The sequence below is a fragment of the Capsicum annuum genome, chromosome 3 (assembly GCF_002878395.1).
Source record: "Capsicum annuum cultivar UCD-10X-F1 chromosome 3, UCD10Xv1.1, whole genome shotgun sequence".
Classification (NCBI taxonomy): domain Eukaryota; kingdom Viridiplantae; phylum Streptophyta; class Magnoliopsida; order Solanales; family Solanaceae; genus Capsicum; species Capsicum annuum.
Genome location: NC_061113.1, coordinates 248,945,307 through 248,965,209, shown reverse-complemented (window position 1 = coordinate 248,965,209; position 19,903 = coordinate 248,945,307). Strand labels below are relative to the sequence as shown.

Sequence of the window (19,903 nt, the reverse complement as noted above, 5' to 3'; positions counted from 1 at the left end):
AGATTTTCAGGGATTTAAGATTCTGCTCAAAGGCCAGTTTCAGGCCTTCCTTTAATGCTAAAAGCTCCATGAAGTTGTTAGTGGCGTGGGTGAAGCATTTGATAAAGCCAATTACCCAGTCGCCTCTACAATTTCTAATGACACCCCCAATGCCACACCTCTACCAGGATGCCCAGACAAGACCCATCGGCATTGAGCTTAAAGTGGTTGGTGGTCGGGGGGATCCACTTGATGGTGGCTTTTGGTGAGGCAGATATGTTGCTGCCAAGGTGGTGGTATTCAACAACTTCAGCATGGGAAATACCAAAGCATGGCTGAGTCTGAGTGTTGTGGAAGTTATTGGCATTTATAGTTTTCCAGAGGTGTCAAAGACAGTAGGGGAGGATTCCCCAAGGAGTGTTTCTATCAAACCAACCATTTTTCAGGTCCCTCTAGGTATTAGACTAGCTATGGGTGTCAAATATTGAAAGCTGGAGATGGTTGCTCCCCTCATGTGTTTGGATGAGCTTTTGCCAAAGAATCTTGGCATAATAGCTACACCCAAAGAAAATATGTTGTTGGTCCTCAAGGATGATGTTGCAGTTGTGGCAAATAGTGGGAATATTTAAGTCCCTTTTAGAGAGAGTGGCCCTGATGGTGAGACTATTGTGGTGCATAAGTCATAAGAAGGTCTTGATTTTATTAAGAATTCTAAGCTACCAAATTCAACTAGAGGAGGTGGTATTAGCCTGAGAATTAAGCTTAAGATTGCTAAGATGGTGATAAGCACTTTTGTAGGAGAAGGTGTCATCTCCCCTTAATCTCCAAAGGGGGGTGTCTTAGCTAAGATGGTTATTGTGCAAGAAGGAGTTTTGGATATTAAAGGAGATGTTAGGGGGAATATCATAGGGAAGGGGACTGAAATTCCACCATCCATCCTTCCAAACATCCTTAACCAAAATGGGGGTAGGAGTTTGCATATTAGGACCTAGGAGGATAGTGGATAGAGGAGGCATTCCGGGGAACCATCTATCCTCCCAAGCCCTAACCTTATTTCCATCCTTTATGGCTCAGAAGAGGGTATCCTTGCATAGGTTCCAACATCTGTGGATGCTATTCCAGGTCCTGGAACCTTTGCTAGTCCAATTCTTTATTGTGCTTACTTGACAACTTTTATTTTCTTATTATTCTTTTCATATGATATTTTTTTTGGTTCTGGAGGAATATATTTTAAAAGTTGGTGCTCATATAGGATATTTATATATTAGAAGAAGATTAGTTCATGAATTCAATGATCCATTTTTCTTATTTATAATACTTAAATATCTAGTATTTAAATATTAAAAAAATTAATTTATCAATTTGGTTTTCTAATAATCGCGCGGACATATTTACTACTTATATATACTACAGTTAAATTTTCGGATCCTTTTTTCGTTGACGACAGCTTATTGTGATTGAAAATGAGTTACCCAAATGGAGAGAAGATAGAGAGTGTCTAATTGATAGAAACATTAGTTGAGGTATGAAAGTGAAAATCAAAGTCAACTTTAGAGTTTGTCTATGAATTGAATTTGGCCTTCCAAAATAATCTCATTAAGGACGTGTTTGGCCATAGATATTTTAAGTACTTCCTCCATTTTAAAATACGGTCACCTTATTATAATGACATATTACTTTAATGGCCTAATTTTTCTCGAAATTAATTTTTCATTTTATAATTTACTTCTCTAAAATGACATTTATTATTGCGGTACATTTTTTATAAAATAACATCTCTATAATAGTATATTCAAATATTATGTAATACTCTATATTTTATAAGAAATATATTATATACAAAATAAAATACCAAAACATTTATGGTACTCATTATTAATATCATGCACATAGTAAACTTTAAGTTCGAAGATCTAATTTAAAGGAAAAAGTTATATTTAAATGATGCACATAAGTTATTTCATGACTTCACTAGAAAAAGACTACTAATGTTTGTCTTCTTTTATATTCATGTTCTTTCTAATTTTGCATATTTTTATTTATAACAGTTAAATGAGATCTGTACGTCAAATGTCAGTATAAATTAAATAACAACACCTATCTATAGTAGTCATGAAATTTTCGGACAAACGATACCATTATAGTGAAGTTTGACGGTAGTTAACCCTTGTTGACTTGGTATTTCCCTTAAGGAAATATTTATTAGTGGTTTATTTTATTAAAATTAACCTTATTAATTATACTTTAAAAACATAAATTTGAGTATGTACACTCTGTTTAGTTATTTAATAATAAAAATAGTATTAGAAAAATATAATAATAAAATTTTCTTTTATTTCATCAAAAAGAAAACTAAATTAAAAAAAAAATAAGAAAAGAATCAACTACATTAATTCCAAGATATTGAAACTTCATCAAAAACTAATATTTGGAAATGTTTGGCCAAAGGCTAGCTAAAGTATGGCCCAAGCGTTGAAATGTTTCAAGATTTCATTGTGACGGAACACCACATGATTGAAGTTTTTCATTTAGGTGATTAACCATTTACTAAGTAGTTGAGTTATCTTGGCATTATCTTTCACTTTGGTATCATTTTTACTATAATATTCCAACTTAGGATAATGAGTTTCACAGAATACATGAGAGATGTTGGGTATATAAGTAAGCAAGTCTACTCCCTAGTGATGCGTTTTAAAGTTATGCGGGTCTGAACTCAGAGCAAACAATATCACTAGTGGGTTGGGCAGTTAGAGGGATGTCTCGGGCCTTGATGGTTCGAGATGCCCATCGCGGCCCGGGGCTCGGCGCGGGTCGTGACAAGAATGGTATCAAAGCCGCTCCTGTGTCAGCCCTGTCGTTGTGGGCCAGAGTTCAAACTGAGTTTAGGCAAATCCTGGTAAGACGGGGCAAACCACAGTCCTGAGTTTAGGCAAATCCCATTCGGTGGGCAAACCTCAGCGAAAACGCTGAGTCCATAAGAGGGGTGTATGTAACTCTCCAACTTAGGATAAGGAGTCTCACATCTGTTAGGTTGTGGATCCTGATTAATATGTGACGTGGAGGTTACACACGGGTGTTACCATGAAATTACCTCTCTCTCTAGTTTTCTTCATCCTCTCCATAGATTTAGTGTGTGTGAACTGCTAATCGATCCTAACAACATCGGCAAAACACATGAGGGATGTTGTGTATATAAGTAAGCAAGTCTTACTCCCTAGTGATGCATTTTAAAGCCGTGCGGTCCTGGGCCCAGAGTGGACAATATCACTAGTGGGTTGAGCAGTTAGAGGGGTCTCTCGAGCCTTGATGGTTCGAGATGTCCGTCGCGACCTAGGGCTCAGCTCGGATCGTGACATCTACGCGCCTAAAATGTGTAACACATGTTTCATACTCAGCAAAAAGTGTCAAAATGATTTTATTGAAATCGCTAGTTTACTTTCAAAGTCAATAAAATGGCTCATTAAGCAAGCATTTTCTTTTTGGTCCAAATGTGAAGAAGAAGAATCGTCAAGGATCAATTCAAAATTAATCCAGCCGCTAAACCTCTGCTCAGCTTTGTTTTTTTCATGAGAAATCTTGATAGAGGAGTTTGTGTCATAGATGACAAATGGAAAAGTTTACAAATGATTAGTTTCAACTTTCAAGGACTAATTTAGCACACTTCATGTAATTAAAGGTTAAATGTGTTAGGTCCAAAGTCCAATAATACAAGAATAAAATTCACAATATAGCAGTAACTTAATGGGTAAAATAATTAATAACATGTCTAGTTTATCATAGTACCTTTATTAAATGATGTTTATATTTTAATTTGAAAAAAAAGCAATTAATGCAAAAGGTAAAACATGAAAAAAAAAATTGTTTCTTTTTTATTAATGAAAAAAATAAGTAAACGGAAAATAAAATTAGGAAATTTGAGAGGGAGTGAGTATTGACCTTCTGCCTACCACAATTCTCCCTCTTTATTTTCACGTGGAATCTGATGTCCTCATAACAATGAAAGGGATCTCACACGAGCTATTACTTTACCAAGTTTCATACATGTTAGTTTCTTTCTCTGAGATTTACACGTCAATAAAAAAATATGGGAGAACTTAAAGTGATCCAGAATTCTATAGTATTACATTGAGAAGAACTTAAATGAACGAACTTATATATAGTTTGGGTTGTCGTAAGAGATTTACTTAATTTGCTTTATTTTTCATGGTTTCTTTTCAGGCAGGTCGACATAATCAACGCGCTCCTCCAAGACAGTCTTTCTCCTCTTTGATTCTTCGAAAGTTTGAATGAAATGGCTGGCGAAGAAATGGAAGTACATGAAGTTTAGTACTCCCAAGCCAGCAATAACTAGGTAAAAACGTTCTAGCTTGTTGTCATTAAGGTCATGGCCTCCAAGCCACGCCTTTCTGCCATGTAGCTCGCTCAACAACTTGACGAGATTGACAATGAGGGTGTTGAGGTAGCTGGCAATGCTTAAGCTCAAGAAAAAGATTGCCCCAGCCACACTTCTCATTGTCTCGTGTACTTGGTTATTCAAGAATTCCATGACAGAGACAGCGGCAAAGGCTTCTGTCAATCCTGATAGGATGAACTGAGGCAAAAAGTACCCTACGCTGAGTGGAGAGATGAATGTGCCTTCTTTCCGGGCCAAGTCTCGACGCCTTGTTTCAACAAATGCAGCTACTGATAAGCAAAGAATTGCCATGACTATGCCTATTTTGATTCTTATTTGCAGGGACAATCTGGCTTCCTTCTTAGAGATTTTCGATGCACTGGGAATGTATACACACTCGTAGATGAAAATCCAGATGGCCAGGGAAATCATGGATGCTATTCCCATCCAGCCTGGTGGAATATTGAAATTCCCAACTTTTGTGTTGGATTGAATTACTTGAAGAACCCCGAAAGTACTCATCTGTTCCATGGTGATGAAACAAGTGATACCAGCCACCCACACGGGTAGAATTCCCACAACGCATTTCAATCTTTCCACCTGGTCAACGCTGCAGAGTCTCCAGTTATCTTTAGCAACTCCTTCAGCATTCAATTCGCTGCTGCGATCAACAATAATAGCGGCCTTATCCAGGCACTTGAATCTGTCCGTGTGCCTAAGCACCGATAGCTCATTTTCCGATTCCTTGGTGGCATGATCATAAAGGGAACTTGCTGTTGGTACAATAAGAACATGTCTCTTTCTGCAAGCTGCATTTATAACCTTTGCCATGTCGATAAAAACACATCCTTGAGGCTTCAGGCGAATATACGTTCTACGACCAATCAAGAAAATAACAATAGAAACGGCTAAACAGCAAGTTGGAATTAGGAAGCCAATAAACCAGCTGATATTGGTCTGGATGTAGACAACAACTCCAAGGGCAATGATAAGGGCTATAGTGAACGAGAAGTACCACCAATTAAAGAAACTTTTGAGCTGAGCCCTTCCCTTCTCAGTATTTGTATCGAATTGATCAGCCCCAAAGGCGATGTTGCAGGCTCGGATACCTCCCGAACCTATAGCCATAAATCCAAGCCCTATATAAAGGTAAGCAAGCTGCCAACTTTGTGGTTCTTCACAATGTATATTGCCTTGACAACGAGGTGGCCTGAGTTTATCAATTCCAGCAGTTAATGTTACCAGTCCCATCCCCTGCCAAAAACAAAATTCGCGGCTTTCAACACTCACATTCACATTGAGACTTAACGCCAATATTTATACAGCAATGTAAAGTTAAAATTTGCGCGAATACAAGGCATGAAAATAATCTGTAAATTGCAAGAAAATATGAACTGAGAGAGGATGAAAAGAAGAATAAATGTACCAGGAAAGCAGCAAGGGAACCAAAGAGGAGAGTGGGGAACCTGCCAAGACGAGCATCAGCCAAATACGCACCAGCCAAAGGTGTAATGTTGGTGAAGCCAGACCATATACTAACCACATTCACCAAAAAAACTCCCCCCATATTGTATTTGGTTCGCAAATAAGTCGTCATGTTGGATATCAAACTTACAGACGCCAATTTCTCAAACGATTCATTTCCTTCAGAAACAATCACAAAGACAAAGACATCAGCATTGTCGTTACATATTTGTATTTTTTTTCGGTTAAAAATTATGGAATCATTTCATATTTTTGTACGTTACCAAGAATATATGCGATGGCTGTCCATCCTCCTTGTTTTCTTGCAAAACGAGCAACATTTGGAGCAACGTGTTCTTCTTCACGAGAAGAATGACTTTCACTGATAATCTCTTCAGCCATTTCTCCTCGCTATTTGCAAACCGTTAGTAATCAAGATCTTGCTTCTTTCATGTTCATCTGGTGAATAACTGAGAATAGGAGAAAAAAATAATCGATGCACTTTTCAACATTCAATGAGAGGAAAGAGAGACGGAGGAACAAATTAGATTAATGGCTTACATACCTTCCGAAATTTGTGGTAAAATGCTCGTTTATTCTTTGTTCATTTTTTTTTTTCTTTGGAGCACTAACTACATGTTTTGTGTTGCGGAAATTTTATAAACAAAAGAAGACCTCGAAAAGATTGGCTTAAAAAATCCGACTTCTAATAATTTGGTTTGATAAATGAGAAAATTGAAGGACAGCATGACCTAAATACGTCCCTAGTATTGCTGGTTATTCTACCAATACCACTATGTGGATGCCTTATAAAAGGATTCGAGCCCTCATATGATTGCAAATTGCACTTGATCTATTATGTTCTTGAAAAATAAAAAAGAAATATGTTTTGTTTTAAATATATGAAACAAACCAAGCATATGCTTGCACAAGAAAAGAAACTGCCAGTACTATGTAGTTATTTTCAATTGTTTGCAAAACATAACGTTTTTGTTTTAAAGTTAAAATAGGAAATCTAAAGAGATATTATGACAAGAAATAATCTTCTAGAATATTTCAATTTGAAGAGACACAGTTCTCTAGTGGTTCTCCTATCGCAAATTGATTTAAGGATTCGAAAGCTTGATATGAAATTTGAAGAAACTTTGATAATTCATGAGCTTCGTCTTGAATTTTTTGTATGCCATGAATAATTTGATGATCGTCATTAATCAAAATTTAAGATTTACCCATCGCGAATAAAAATAACTTGAATTTGTTTAGAGTGGTTCACGACCTCATGAATGAAGAAGAAAGAGTTTGGATGCTTTATTTAGAACTTCTCTTTCCTTCCTTAAAGTTGCTTGATGTACTTGTTTGGTGTGCTCCCTCTGGCCTTGAGAAAGCTCTCCTATTTTTAGTGTTGGATTGAGGAGTTGTGACAATATAAACTCATTTACTCCAATTTGATTACTTCACTTGACTAACCATATATTTTATGATAATCTTTCAATTGATTGGTCAAAGTCCAGTCATTTGAACAGTACTTGTAATGTTTTGATTGATCTTCCTTTGACTAGGCATTGGAAATTACTTGAACATAGCATGATTCCACTTTAGTTACTTTAAAAAAAAAAAAAAAAAACAAAGGAAAGGGGCCAAAATTACCTCTAAATTATTCGAAATGGAGCAAAAATTTCTTTCATTTATTTTTTGGTTCAAAATAACTTTTTAGTTTGTTTTTTCGCTCAAATATATACCTTTGATTATTTTTTAGCTTAAAAATTCTATTCACTTTAACAGAGTGCCACCAAACACACCACGAGAAAATAAAATTACCACATGTCTAATTCACGTCAGCATTTCATTTACGCAAAACTATCATTGAACTATCTGAAATAGGAGTGTGAAAAAACCGAACCGACCGATAAACCGAATCGATAAAAATGTTAATGGTTTATTTTTAATGGGTTATTGGGTTAACGATTTTTTAATGGTTTTATAAAAAAATATTATTGGGTTATTAGTTCGTTTTGATTTTTTCTTATTGGGTTATTGGGTAAACCGATAACCCAATATGAATATATATATATATATGCGTATGTATGTATGTATGACTTATTATATATTTCTCTTTATTCTCTACTAATCAACAAATCTATTATTTCAATTATACAAACTTTTAATTTCTCCTAAAAACATTTAGTTCAAACTTGAAGATTCTTGTAAATTAAAACAAATTATGTAGGATTTTTATTTGCAACTGAGATTCAATTTTTTTTCATGTTAGTTACTACTATTTCTATTTTATGAGTATTTTCTTATCGGTTAAACCGAAAACTGAACCGTTAAGGACTAAAAATCGATGAACCAAAATTCGATAAAAAATATCTTATTGGTTTGATTATTGGTTTAGCATATTTAAAAAACGAAAATCGATAAATCGAACCGATAATATGTAAAACCGAACCGAACCGACCGATGCACACCCCTAATCCGAAATGAAGCAAAAACACCCCTCTATTTATCTTTTGACTCAAAAATACCCTCTGTTTGTTTTTTGGCTCGCAACTATCCCTACTTTGATGGAGTACCGCCAAGCACACAATATGGGGAAAAAAATAAAAATGGTCAGGCCATATCAGCATTTCATTCAATACTCATCCAACCCACTTAACCATCCAACTTAACATCTCATTTAATACTTGTACCTTATCCGTCTTCAAAAAATTCATCACGTCTTCACTTAAATTCTCCCAAAAAATCAAAGCATAATAGGAATTTTGAGGGAAAAAAAGCCCCTAGTACATGGGTTGAACTCTCTCATATTCTTTGCCATGATAGAGACGGACCGAGTTTCAATCCATGTACTAAGGGGTCGTTTGGTTTGAGGTATCAGTAATCCAAGGAATAAGTAATCCCGGAATAAAATATAAAGATCAATTGAACAAGTGTTTGGTTGGAGGGATTAATCAATGGTGGGATAACTTAACCCACCATGTACACCATCATGATGGGATAACTTATCACATATACATGGTGGGATAAGTTATCTCGGGTAATCTCGAGATAACTAATCCCGGTGATAATTATATGTGGGATAACAATTTCCCAACCAAACGACCCCTAAGGATTTTTTTTTTCTATCAAAATTCCTAGTCTATAGCGATTTTTTGGGGGAGAGGTCAAGTGAAATGAAGGGTGAATCTATCTTTGCCCTTTACTTATGAAAACGGGTTGAATTTTTTAAAGATGGGTCGAGTACGGGTATTAAATGGGTTGTTAAGTTGGATGGTTAAGCAGTTTGATTGGGTATTAAATGGGATGTTGACATGGACTGTTCACGTGACAATTATTTTTCATGTGGTGTGTTTGGTGACACTCCATTAAAGTGAGGATTATCTGTGACCCAAAAAATAAATTAAGGGATATTTTGAGCCAAAAATAAATGGAAGGTATTTTTGTTCCATTTTTGATAGTTCAGAGGTAGTTTAGACCCTTTTTCGTAAATGAGATGCTGACGTGGATTAGCTATGCGATAAACGGCTTAAACAGCTAATTGTGTAACTTTGGGAATTATTAATATTATGCATTATTATTATTTCTTGTGTAATAATAATAGCCGTTTATTATACAATATATTTAAATATAATTTAAATAATATTTTCTTAATACATAATATATGTACCTTAAATTCATTAATCATTCTTGTATAAATCAATTGGAGTTGTTCAGTGAATTTGGGAAATAGAAAAAAGTTATTGCATTGATTAAGAAAATTCGGAGGGAATTTATTTAAGAAAAAACTCAATAAGTCTTTTCACAATTATGGTCAAATTATGGCCATAATATTAAAAAGTCTATAATAACCTTTTGGAATCTTTTTCTATTTTTTGAAAGTCAAGGTAATTAAGCATTAAAATATGTATACTCCCTATATTGCAATTTAATTGCAACACAAATTCTTAGGCAAGAATATCAATAGTCTTATACCATTAAAATACATATATTTCTTAAAAAACGTACATGTTTTTTGCCATAACTCAAACACTACGTTTATTGTCTATTTTTTTCTCATGTTCTTCTCTGACTTTCTCTCCTTGTTACTAAAATTATCTCTAATTTTTTATCTTTTTAAGTATATGGTTAAATAAAATTAAAATATATATTTAAATAATTCTCAGGCATAATTTGTAAGATATCGCAATGACGACAACTCAACATAGCTTAAACCTGATAAACGTTGACACTTACAGAAATTATGCACATAGTTCACATCTGTCGAGAGGTATAAGTGTTAACCATATAACTCTTTCACCCCTATATTACGACGATTTGATAAATTGTGAATTATTACTTATATTTGTTACTAAATGATTTCTAATTTTTTATTATTATTATGCTTAAATAAAATTAATATATATACATATATAATTTTCAAATATAATTTGTAAAATATTATGATAACAACAAATCACACATACTTTACACTTGGTAATCCGATAAGTAGAATCACTAGTTCACTAACCAAAATGTCATTACAGATTATTGATTTCGATTCGATTTTGAACAGTCGTAGCTAGAGTCAAGGATGTTATGTTCAAATTTAAGTACTGATTGTCTTTTACTGTCACAAATAAAATTCTTACTATGAAAGAATAAGCATTGACCGAGATCATGCTGAAATATTGAGATCTTTATCTAATTATTTTTTTTAACTTGAAAAGGTGTAAAATTATACTAACTGAAATTAAGAATGTCAATCTAAGTAAATGTATTTGAAGCGTATCTAACAATAATGATTATGTTTTAAAATTATAAAATTATACTTAAATTAACAAATAATGAGTATGTGTGAAAATTGACAAATTCTAAACGTATTTACCACTGTATGTTTCCAAATACTGAAAATACCTTTCACTAAAAAAATATTTAAGTGTGGAGGAAAATATTTTAATAAAGAATTAGAATTAGAGAATTTCTTTTACTCGTGAATTAGAATTAGTAAAAAATTATGTTTAAATCGATTTGAAAATACGTTTCAATTTTCACAGTATGTTTCCAAATACGTTTGATTGAAAATTATAAACGTCTATACCAATTATGTTTAATGTGTCGATGTCGATTATTTCTAAAGTCTTTTGAATTGATGATTGAAATATTATCATTTTTTAAAAAATTATCTAAATCTATTAATAACAATTAATAAAATACTTAATTAAAGATCATATTAATAACAGTGTAAGTAATGATTCACAAGTTATTAAATCGGACTAGACAACTTGTTACAACATCATATGACTCTCTTAGATTGATGTTGACTGGGGTTGACAGTTACAAATTATATATTTTTATTGTTTACTATAATGTGTCAATATTTATCATGTCTAAAGTGTTTTGAGTTTTTGTTGTTGTTATTGAAATATTTTCAAATTAGATTAAAAATTATTTAAATATGCAATTTAAATTTGTATAAATATATTAATTAATATAATTACTTAATTATATGTCATATTAAATAATGATTTATAGGATCAAATCGACGTGACATAGGAATACAAGTCTACCATATTAATGTTGGACTCTCTTTTGTTGTTGTTAACTAGGATTGACACAAATGAACTATATATAATTTTATGATTTTTATAGTTTGTTAATGTGGAAAATGTTTTGAATTTTATCTGTTATTATTGAATTGTTTACACATTAAATTTTAAAAACTATTTTCAATTTATTTAAATATAATATTTAATAACATTATTTGAATAGAGGTTATATATAATAACAATCATAAGTAATGATTCATAATTTTTCAAATCGATGTAACATATGGGTTCAAGACTGTAACATCAATGTGTGACTCTCCTGAGTTAAGGTTAACTAGAACCGACATATATGAACTATATACATTTTATAATTTTTATATTGAATCGATATCTACCACGTCTAAACTATTTTGAATTTTAATTGTCATTGAGAATATTTTCAAATTATATTTAAATAATTATCTAAATACACTTTAAAATTTATTTAAACTCAATAATTGGTAAAATTACTTATTAGAGGTTACATTAATGGCAAATATATAATGATTAGCAAATTATTGAATCAAAGTAAATATATTACGCTCTATATTACAAGAATAGAAACAATCACCTATAGAAAAAATGAAATTTTTTAGTAGGCATGTTCTATTGATATCTTTTTTAATTTAATTGAAGCCGCAGTCCTGACATTGTTGAATTTACTACATTCTCGATCCTTTAGATTAAAAATTTCAAAAAAAAATACACAACAAGATTTTAAATGGCTAAAAACTCAGAGAAATAAATTGTTGAAGTGAATTTGTATCATTAGAAATTTTAATAATTTATCTTGTCTAATTATACAATTTTATAATTTATCTTGTCTAATTACATAATCTTAAGTAATTTTATTTTTCTATTGATAAATTATAAAAACAGAATGTCAATAAACTTGAAAAAAATTACTTTTCTAAAATTTTTTAATTATTTTATATTCTAAATTTTCATTCTAAAAATGTGGCCAAATGGAATAACTGTCCACCAAAGACAAATAAAATTATTTATAATTGTTTTTAAATTATCATTCAGTCATTTATATATATCATTCTAAAAATATCCAGCAATTTTAAAATTATTTTTAAGTTTAATATCATTTTAAATTTAAAAAATTATTCAAAAAAAATGAAATAACTTAACGTTTTTCTTCTTTGTTTGTATAAATATTATTTTGAAATGCAAAGTCAACAAACAAATAAGTAAATAAGTTAGGTGTTGGAAATAGCTAGAAGAATAAATGAAGAAAGAAGATATAAAATTGGGAGAAAAGAATAAGAATATAAAAATGTAAACCTGTTTATAATGTAAATAGATTTTACTATCAAATTTAAGCTATTATGGCTAAATTATGGCGAAAAGGATTTTCCTATAAATATTTTAAGAACATGAAGGGTTGGTGTACTGTATACATTTGAACATTTGGCTCGCAAAGTTTACATACACCCAAAACATAGGTGATCAAATGATTCAAATTTTGCTCAGACTTGGGCAGTGCAAAGATATGTCCTTTTCCCAACAACAAGCATCTCCCACTCTCACTCTCTTCCTCGTCCATTACACACTTTGACACATTTCTTTCACTTGCAGCGAGTACACGAAAACTTCAACACAACACATGAGAGAGCGTACTCCACTTATTACTCTTTTTTGAACTCTCCACTGTTGTCTGAACAACGGCTCTTCTTTATCTTTCTACTATACACTACTTTCTAGACCACTTTCAAAGTAAAGTCTTCTCTTTTTCAAAATACATCTCACACACCCCCTCCTCCTCTTTTTCTCACTTCGTGCTTCATACTTCATTATTATGGATTTTCCCTTTGTAACATCTGTAATCATCTCACTTTCTTGTACCAAAACCCCACTACTATCTTCATTATTATAGCTTTACTCTTTTCAAGATCTGTCTCGATTGCTCAACTTGCTAATACTACTCCACTTTGCACTAAACTGAGCTCGAATCTGCATTTTTCACCAAGAAACCGAAATGGGTTTGTGGATTTTGATATTTTCTGCTCTATTTACTATGACCATTTTAAGTAAAAGCTGCTTTTCACTAACCCCAGATGGTAAGTTTATTTGTTTCTTGGCATTATGCTGTTCTTGAGCTGAAAAGTTCACATCTTTGATTCTTGTTCTCTGTTTACTTTGTTAGGTTCTGCCTTGTTGGAAATGAGAACCCTTTTGAATGACACCAAGAATGTTCTGAGCAACTGGAATGATTCGGACGAGTCACCTTGTAGGTGGACTGGTATTTCTTGCTATCCCAATGACCAAAGAGTTCAATCTATGTATGCCCACTTCACTCTTTTATTTTCAGTATCAGTGCTTTATTTTGTTATTCACTTGAGCTGAGGGTCTCTCGGAAACAACCTCTCTATCTCTGTGAGGTAGTGGTAAGGTCTGCGTATGCTACCCTCCCCAGACCTCACATTGTGGGGTTTCACTGGGCATGTTCTGGTTGTTGTTTTCTGCTTGCTTGAATTCATTTTCTGCATTTTGTTTTTGAATTTTCAGCAACTTACCTTACATGGAACTTGGAGGAATTATATCCCCCAGCATTGGTAAAATCACCAGATTGCAGAGATTGTAAGTCCCACAGCCATTCTCTCCATGTTACTAATTAGGGCAATGCAACAAAATTGTGTTAGGACCATTTCTTCTTTATGTGGACTTTTGCTAATTCCTGGTAAAGCTAAAGTTTTTTCTCTTGTCATTCCGTTGATAAGCAATGTTTTCTTTCCTTAAATTAGGGCGCTTCATGAAAACAGTCTGCACGGCGTGATTCCTAATGAGATTGGAAATTGCCCTGAACTCAGAGCTATGTAAGTTGGAATTTCTTATATAACTGAGTGATAACGTATTTTCATGGAGATTTCCATGTTTCTTGTTGAACTTGTCACAAAATTGGCAATATTGCATACAGATACCTCAGGGCAAACTTTCTTCAAGGAGGCATACCATCAGATATTGGAAATCTTTCAATGCTCACCATATTGTAAGATACATATTCTTTATTTTACCATCTGATTGTTTGACCAATTAGGTTGATTGAATAATTGGTACTTTTTAATCTTTCTTAGAGACTTATCAAGCAATTCACTTAGGGGTGCTATACCTTCTTCTCTTGGTCGTCTCAGACGCCTTCGTTCGCTGTAAGTCCAATTTCCCATCTTCATAATTTCTTGACTCATCATGTTATTAATGCCATTACACTAAGGTGTTAAATATTGCAAATCAAATCAGCAATTTGTCAACCAATTTCTTCTCGGGTGAGATTCCAGATGTTGGAGTTCTGAGCACATTCGGTAACAAGTCGTAAGTCCTTCCTTTTGGAATTTAATCCCACATTCAATATCACCTAATATATTTAAATATTTTCTTATAGGCTAATAAATAAATTTAGGCAGATGTTTCAACACTCAAAATATACAAAAATATGTTGTGAATAATGCTTCAATATTATATGTAAAAAATTACAAGATATATCAGGTCTTTTCCCACCAGGTGTCTGGTGATTAACTGTTGATTGTGGCATAGGCTAGGTTTGTGGCGGTGTTAGAATGATATCTTGTAAATACAAACTAAGCAGAGTACCTGGCAAAAGATTAGTGGATTTAAATCCCATGTGAACTAGGGATTTCTTACAACTAAACTGAATCTATCAATTGATATGTTATAATTGAGATGGATAATATACTAACAATTTGATTCAACTGTAATGTTGATGATTAATTTTCAAGTATGCTTTACTTAAATTCATACTTTTATGGCATCCAATCGTGCAGTATGTGTTGCATATGATGAGGACGACTTTTCGGTGATGACTTGTTTATTGGGTCCGCTGCCGCATCATATAGGAATCTACTTCTGTATCATGAGCAGTTTTACTATGGACGACGCATAAGTTATTCTCCCCTCATTATATTGAAAAGGAATTTTTAAGCCTGATACTCTCAAAGTCTCAAATTAGTTAAGCTTGTAAAGTACTTTTAAATGTCACAAGGGCATCACAAGCTTCTCATGTCACCCATTGCATGTGATGCAAGAAATTACACAGGATAAGGAAGAAAATAGTATAGTTAATTCTCTAAGGTTTCGTTTTGGAGTAAATTCTTAGTTTATCGATGGTAAGGATGTTACTTCCCGAAACTAGTTTGTCAGTAACAGCTTGTTTAACTGAGTCTCTTGAACTGACCTTCACTTTGATTTCTTCTGTATTGGGGGATGAAGAACATTTTCATTGTTTAGTTCTGCTAATAATGGCTATCTTTTATCAAACTTTTCTGATGAGGATAATGCTTATGCTTAGGTTTATTGGCAATTTAGATCTCTGTGGCCAACAAGTTTCCAAGCCTTGCAGAACATCAATGGGATTCCCTGTGGTATTGCCTCATGCTGAAAGTGACGAGGCTGCAGGTTGTTGTTTGTGCTTCATTTTTATTTTACTTTAGAAGTTTAATGGCTTTGAAGCTTCCCTTTCCTGCACTTGGTGGATTCTACTGTTTCCTCCTTTACTTCTCTGTAGAAAGTCTGATTTGTTGCTAACTTAATGTGGTTTCTGCAGTCCCCACCAAGCGATCCTCTCACTATATTAGAGCAGCCGTTATTGGTGCAATATCTACATTGGGATTTGTACTCATTGTGCTCTTTATTTTCCTCTGGGTTTGGTTGTTATCTAAGAAGGAAAGGGCAGCGAAAAAATACACAGAAGTCAAGAAACAAGTCTACAAAGAGCCAAGTAAGCCGGTGAATGGTGTAATCACCATTTCCTTTTCCTTCTCCATATCTTTGTCTTAATATTTCAAGGCTGCAGGTGCCAAGCTTATCACTTTCCATGGCGATCTTCCTTATCCTTCATGTGAGCTAATAGAGAAGATTGAATCCCTTGATGAGGAAGATATTGTTGGGGCAGGAGGGTTTGGTACTGTGTATCGGATGGTTATGAATGATTGTGGAACATTTGCTGTTAAAAGGATAGACCGGAGTCGTGAAGGCTCTGATCAAGTCTTCGAGAGAGAGTTGGAAATCTTGGGTAGCATCAAACACATTAATCTGGTCAACCTACGAGGTTACTGCAGGCTTCCTACTGCAAGGCTTCTCATCTATGATTATTTGGCCATGGGAAGCTTGGACAATTTCCTGCATGGTATGTTTCCAGCTTTTCTTTATTTGTGTGAGTCTTTCTTCCTCTCCGCACCTCTTCTTAGCTTATTGAAGACATCAAAGATGGAAACTGTGTATAGTGTAGCATGAAAAGGTAGGCTTGCCATGCATCTCTTTTATTTCTTTTAGGACCAAATGAAACCATTATTTTCAGTCATCCATAGAATATGGATGAAGAGGAAGGGCAGTAAAAGGTAATTAACCCAAAAGTTGGACTACTAAAGGTGGACCTTTTCTCTGTGCATTGCTGAGTGTAGAGTCTACATACACATGTAGGAAACATTATAGTACTTATTTATTTTTTTTACACCCCTTTGAAGTCGGTAGTTACCTTTTCAGTTGACTGGTATTCTTTGGTTTTGAGAGCGTCGCTTGCATTGAGCTTTATTGGTCATGGCAAATATATGATTTAGATATTTTCCTTGTTGGTGGTTCAGATTTTATGCTTTATCAGTAGCTCATTTTTTTAAAAGAATATTTATTTTTTCTGTAAGATGCTGAGCTAGTTCTGCCTTTTGATAAAAGAGCCTATGCAGAAAGAAGCTGGAGAGGAAGAAACACTATTTCTTTCATTTAAACAATCTGCTTTTCTTGGCTTTTTCATTGCATGCATCTTTATTGCATTTTAGCAGAACGTGTGGATGATCGGCTGTTGAACTGGAATGCACGATTGAAAGTAGCTCTTGGTTCTGCTAGAGGATTGACCTACCTACATCATGACTGCTGTCCTAAAATAATTCATCGAGATATTAAATCAAGCAACATACTACTTGATGAGAATCTAGAGCCTCGTGTTTCAGACTTTGGCCTTGCCAAGCTTTTGGTGGATGAAGAAGCTCATGTCACAACTGTGGTTGCGGGTACTTTTGGTTATTTAGCACCAGGTATGCCTATTCACTTATTTCAATAAGCACCTATAAAGATTAACATATATAACGATGTATACGTTAGCTTTAAATTGCAAGGATGGTTCTTTTCTCTTTTCACTTGTACGAAATGCATCAACTATATTTCTTAATGGACTGTGCTATTCTTGTTGCATTGGATGTTCTGCTAGAAGTTTATCTGACCTACGCTAGTTCCCTTTTTACTATTCTTGAATCCTCTAGGCTTTCACTTGCCAGATGTGGCGGTGTTAGTTTCTTAAAGCTTATCCCTCTCAACGTATGTTTTCTTCTGTTTAAGGAGTTTGCTAGTAGGTTTTATATGTTTGAGTAAGTCTTGACTTATGATTTCTTGTTTGTAATATATCCAGAGTACTTGCAAAGTGGAAGAGCCACAGAAAAATCTGATGTGTATAGCTTTGGAGTTCTCCTTTTAGAGCTTGTGACTGGGAAAAGGCCAACAGATCCATCCTTCGTGAACCGAGGCCTAAATGTAGTCGGCTGGGTATGCATGCTTCCCTTGAAACTCATTGTTCTTCAAAACTTCATGGGAGACTTGTTTGGAAATTGATATTGCAATCGCAATGTGAAAAATGAACAGATGAATACCTTGCTGAAGGAGAATAGACCGGAAGACATTCTAGATAAGAGGTGCAGAGATGCAGATGCGGAGACAGTAGAAGCAATTCTAGAAATAGCTGCAAGATGCACTGATGCAAATCCAGATGATAGACCTTCAATGCAACAGGTGCTGCAATATTTGGAGCAGGAGGTCATGTCACCATGCCCGAGTGATTTCTACGATGAGTCTCACTCAGATTATTCTTGATGTATGGAATGCATTCCTGGGACCATATATTTAGAAACATATTGAAGCCTGATGCTGAAATGTGTAGTCTGCCATTGCAGATACTCTATATGCTGCTTACTTTTGGAGGCCTGCTGCTTTCTTCCTATAATGGTCTTTGTGCATCACTTGTGCCTTTTTGTGTAGATATCTTCAGATTCTTGCAGTTAGTTGAAAAGCAACAATGATAAGTCCTAACAGGCCATGACATTATGCAGTATTTGTGTTCTATTTATTACTAGTGAAAGTAATAGAACGTTGTGTAATAGAAGTGGATGAAAATAAATAAAGGAAATGGTGAAAAACACCTAAAGTATTGAATTTCATACCTAAACTATTTAGGTGTGAGAGTTTTCTACTTAAACTATCAATAATTATCTTTTAAAACACATGCACCTGAATTATTAATTTTTCACTTTTTCTACTTGAAAATTCAGGTATGAAAATCAACAATTAATAATTTCAGAGTGTTCAATGAATAGTTGATGATAGTTTGGGTCGAAAATTTTTTGACTTGATAGTTCAGATGAAAAACTCAAAAAATTGAGATACTCTAGGTGTGTTTTACACGTTCCACTCAAATAAATAAGGAAAGAGGGTCAAATTTTATCCTACTTTGAAAATTGGCCTAATATATCTTTTGTTATACTTTGGTGTTAAATTTACATTTGTTGTCATACTTTGCAATCAAATTTATCCCTCTACTTGGAAAAATTAGCTAAACATACCTTTTGTCTTACTTTTGGGTCAAATTTACTCTCGATGTCATACTTTGGAGTCAAATTTATCTCGTGAAGAATTTTTTTTACATGTATCGTTCCTTTAACAGAAAAACTCAAATCAACGTTAAATGACCTTTTTTAAAAAATAAAATACATCCTAATCTAATTCTTCTGATCCGACCCACAAAAATACACAAATAAATATACCTCTCCTTCAGTTCTTTTAATCGGATTTTCTCAATGAACAAATATATTTCTATTTCAACGTGGAGTGCTTGATAGGTTGTTTACGGAACAAAAAATAAGATGGAATGGGATAACACAGAAGCATGGAACTAGAGAAAATGTCTATTACAAATTCTGCTCTTGCTTCAATTATGTTCAAATTTTAAAATGAGTATGGAATTTTATGTGTAGGATCTAGAATCAGTGGATAGCTTTTAAGAGCAAATGACATGAACAAATTGTGTAGATCCAAATTGTATGGAAAAACAAAAGAAGACCTCTTAACTCAATTGTATGTGAAAATATTTAGTGGGACTAATCTATTGGATTTAATCGCTAAGTGTCATTTTTCATGAGTCTGCACTGGTGCATATTCATGAACTGAGGGTAGGGGTATATTTGTTTGAGTTTGCACCGACGCAAATCTATTTTTCATAGGTTATGCACTCATAAATATCTAGTGACTTAATTTCGTTGGAAAAATTTGACCAACATAAATTAGGAGGTATATTTGTTTGTGTTTGACTCGAGTCGGGTTAGGTGGATTAGATTAGAGTGTGTTTTATTTTTTTAAAAAAATATTTAACGTTGATTCGTACTTTTCTATTAAAGGAGGGGAATATGTGAAAAATTTCTTAACAACGAGGATAAATTTGACCCCA

At 33.6% G+C, this 19,903-nt stretch overlaps 2 protein-coding genes across 6 annotated transcripts; one reads left to right on the top strand and one right to left on the bottom strand.

Annotated features, from left to right (window-relative positions):
* Window positions 1-3,825: 3,825 nt before the first annotated feature.
* On the bottom strand, window positions 3,826-6,552 carry LOC107862479 (protein NRT1/ PTR FAMILY 2.8). 2 transcript variants are annotated; one of them, XM_016708075.2, is made up of 4 exons: window positions 6,402-6,552; window positions 6,121-6,306; window positions 5,799-6,016; window positions 3,826-5,626 (listed from the first exon to the last, which is right to left on the bottom strand). In XM_016708075.2, exons 2-4 carry the CDS (start codon window positions 6,236-6,238, stop codon window positions 4,181-4,183), a joined length of 1,782 nt encoding a protein of 593 aa, XP_016563561.1. In that variant the 5' UTR covers window positions 6,239-6,306; window positions 6,402-6,552; the 3' UTR covers window positions 3,826-4,180. The 2 variants fall into 2 exon arrangements, with proteins under 2 accessions (XP_016563561.1, XP_047265718.1); XM_047409762.1 differs by having other exon boundaries at window positions 6,121-6,461.
* A 6,258-nt stretch (window positions 6,553-12,810) lies between these two features.
* LOC107862478 (LRR receptor-like serine/threonine-protein kinase FEI 2) lies at window positions 12,811-18,620 on the top strand. 4 transcript variants are annotated; one of them, XM_016708072.2, is made up of 13 exons: window positions 12,811-13,466; window positions 13,553-13,688; window positions 13,915-13,986; window positions 14,151-14,222; window positions 14,324-14,395; window positions 14,481-14,552; window positions 14,644-14,715; window positions 15,710-15,816; window positions 15,965-16,138; window positions 16,214-16,546; window positions 17,193-17,447; window positions 17,819-17,952; window positions 18,049-18,620. In XM_016708072.2, the coding sequence occupies exons 1-13, from the start codon at window positions 13,385-13,387 to the stop codon at window positions 18,274-18,276; spliced, it is 1,809 nt and encodes a 602-aa protein (XP_016563558.2). In that variant the 5' UTR covers window positions 12,811-13,384; the 3' UTR covers window positions 18,277-18,620. The 4 variants fall into 4 exon arrangements, with proteins under 4 accessions (XP_016563558.2, XP_047265716.1, XP_047265717.1 ...); XM_016708073.2 differs by having other exon boundaries at window positions 12,813-13,466; window positions 17,196-17,447; XM_047409760.1 differs by lacking the exon at window positions 14,644-14,715.
* The last annotated feature ends 1,283 nt before the right edge of the window (window positions 18,621-19,903 follow it).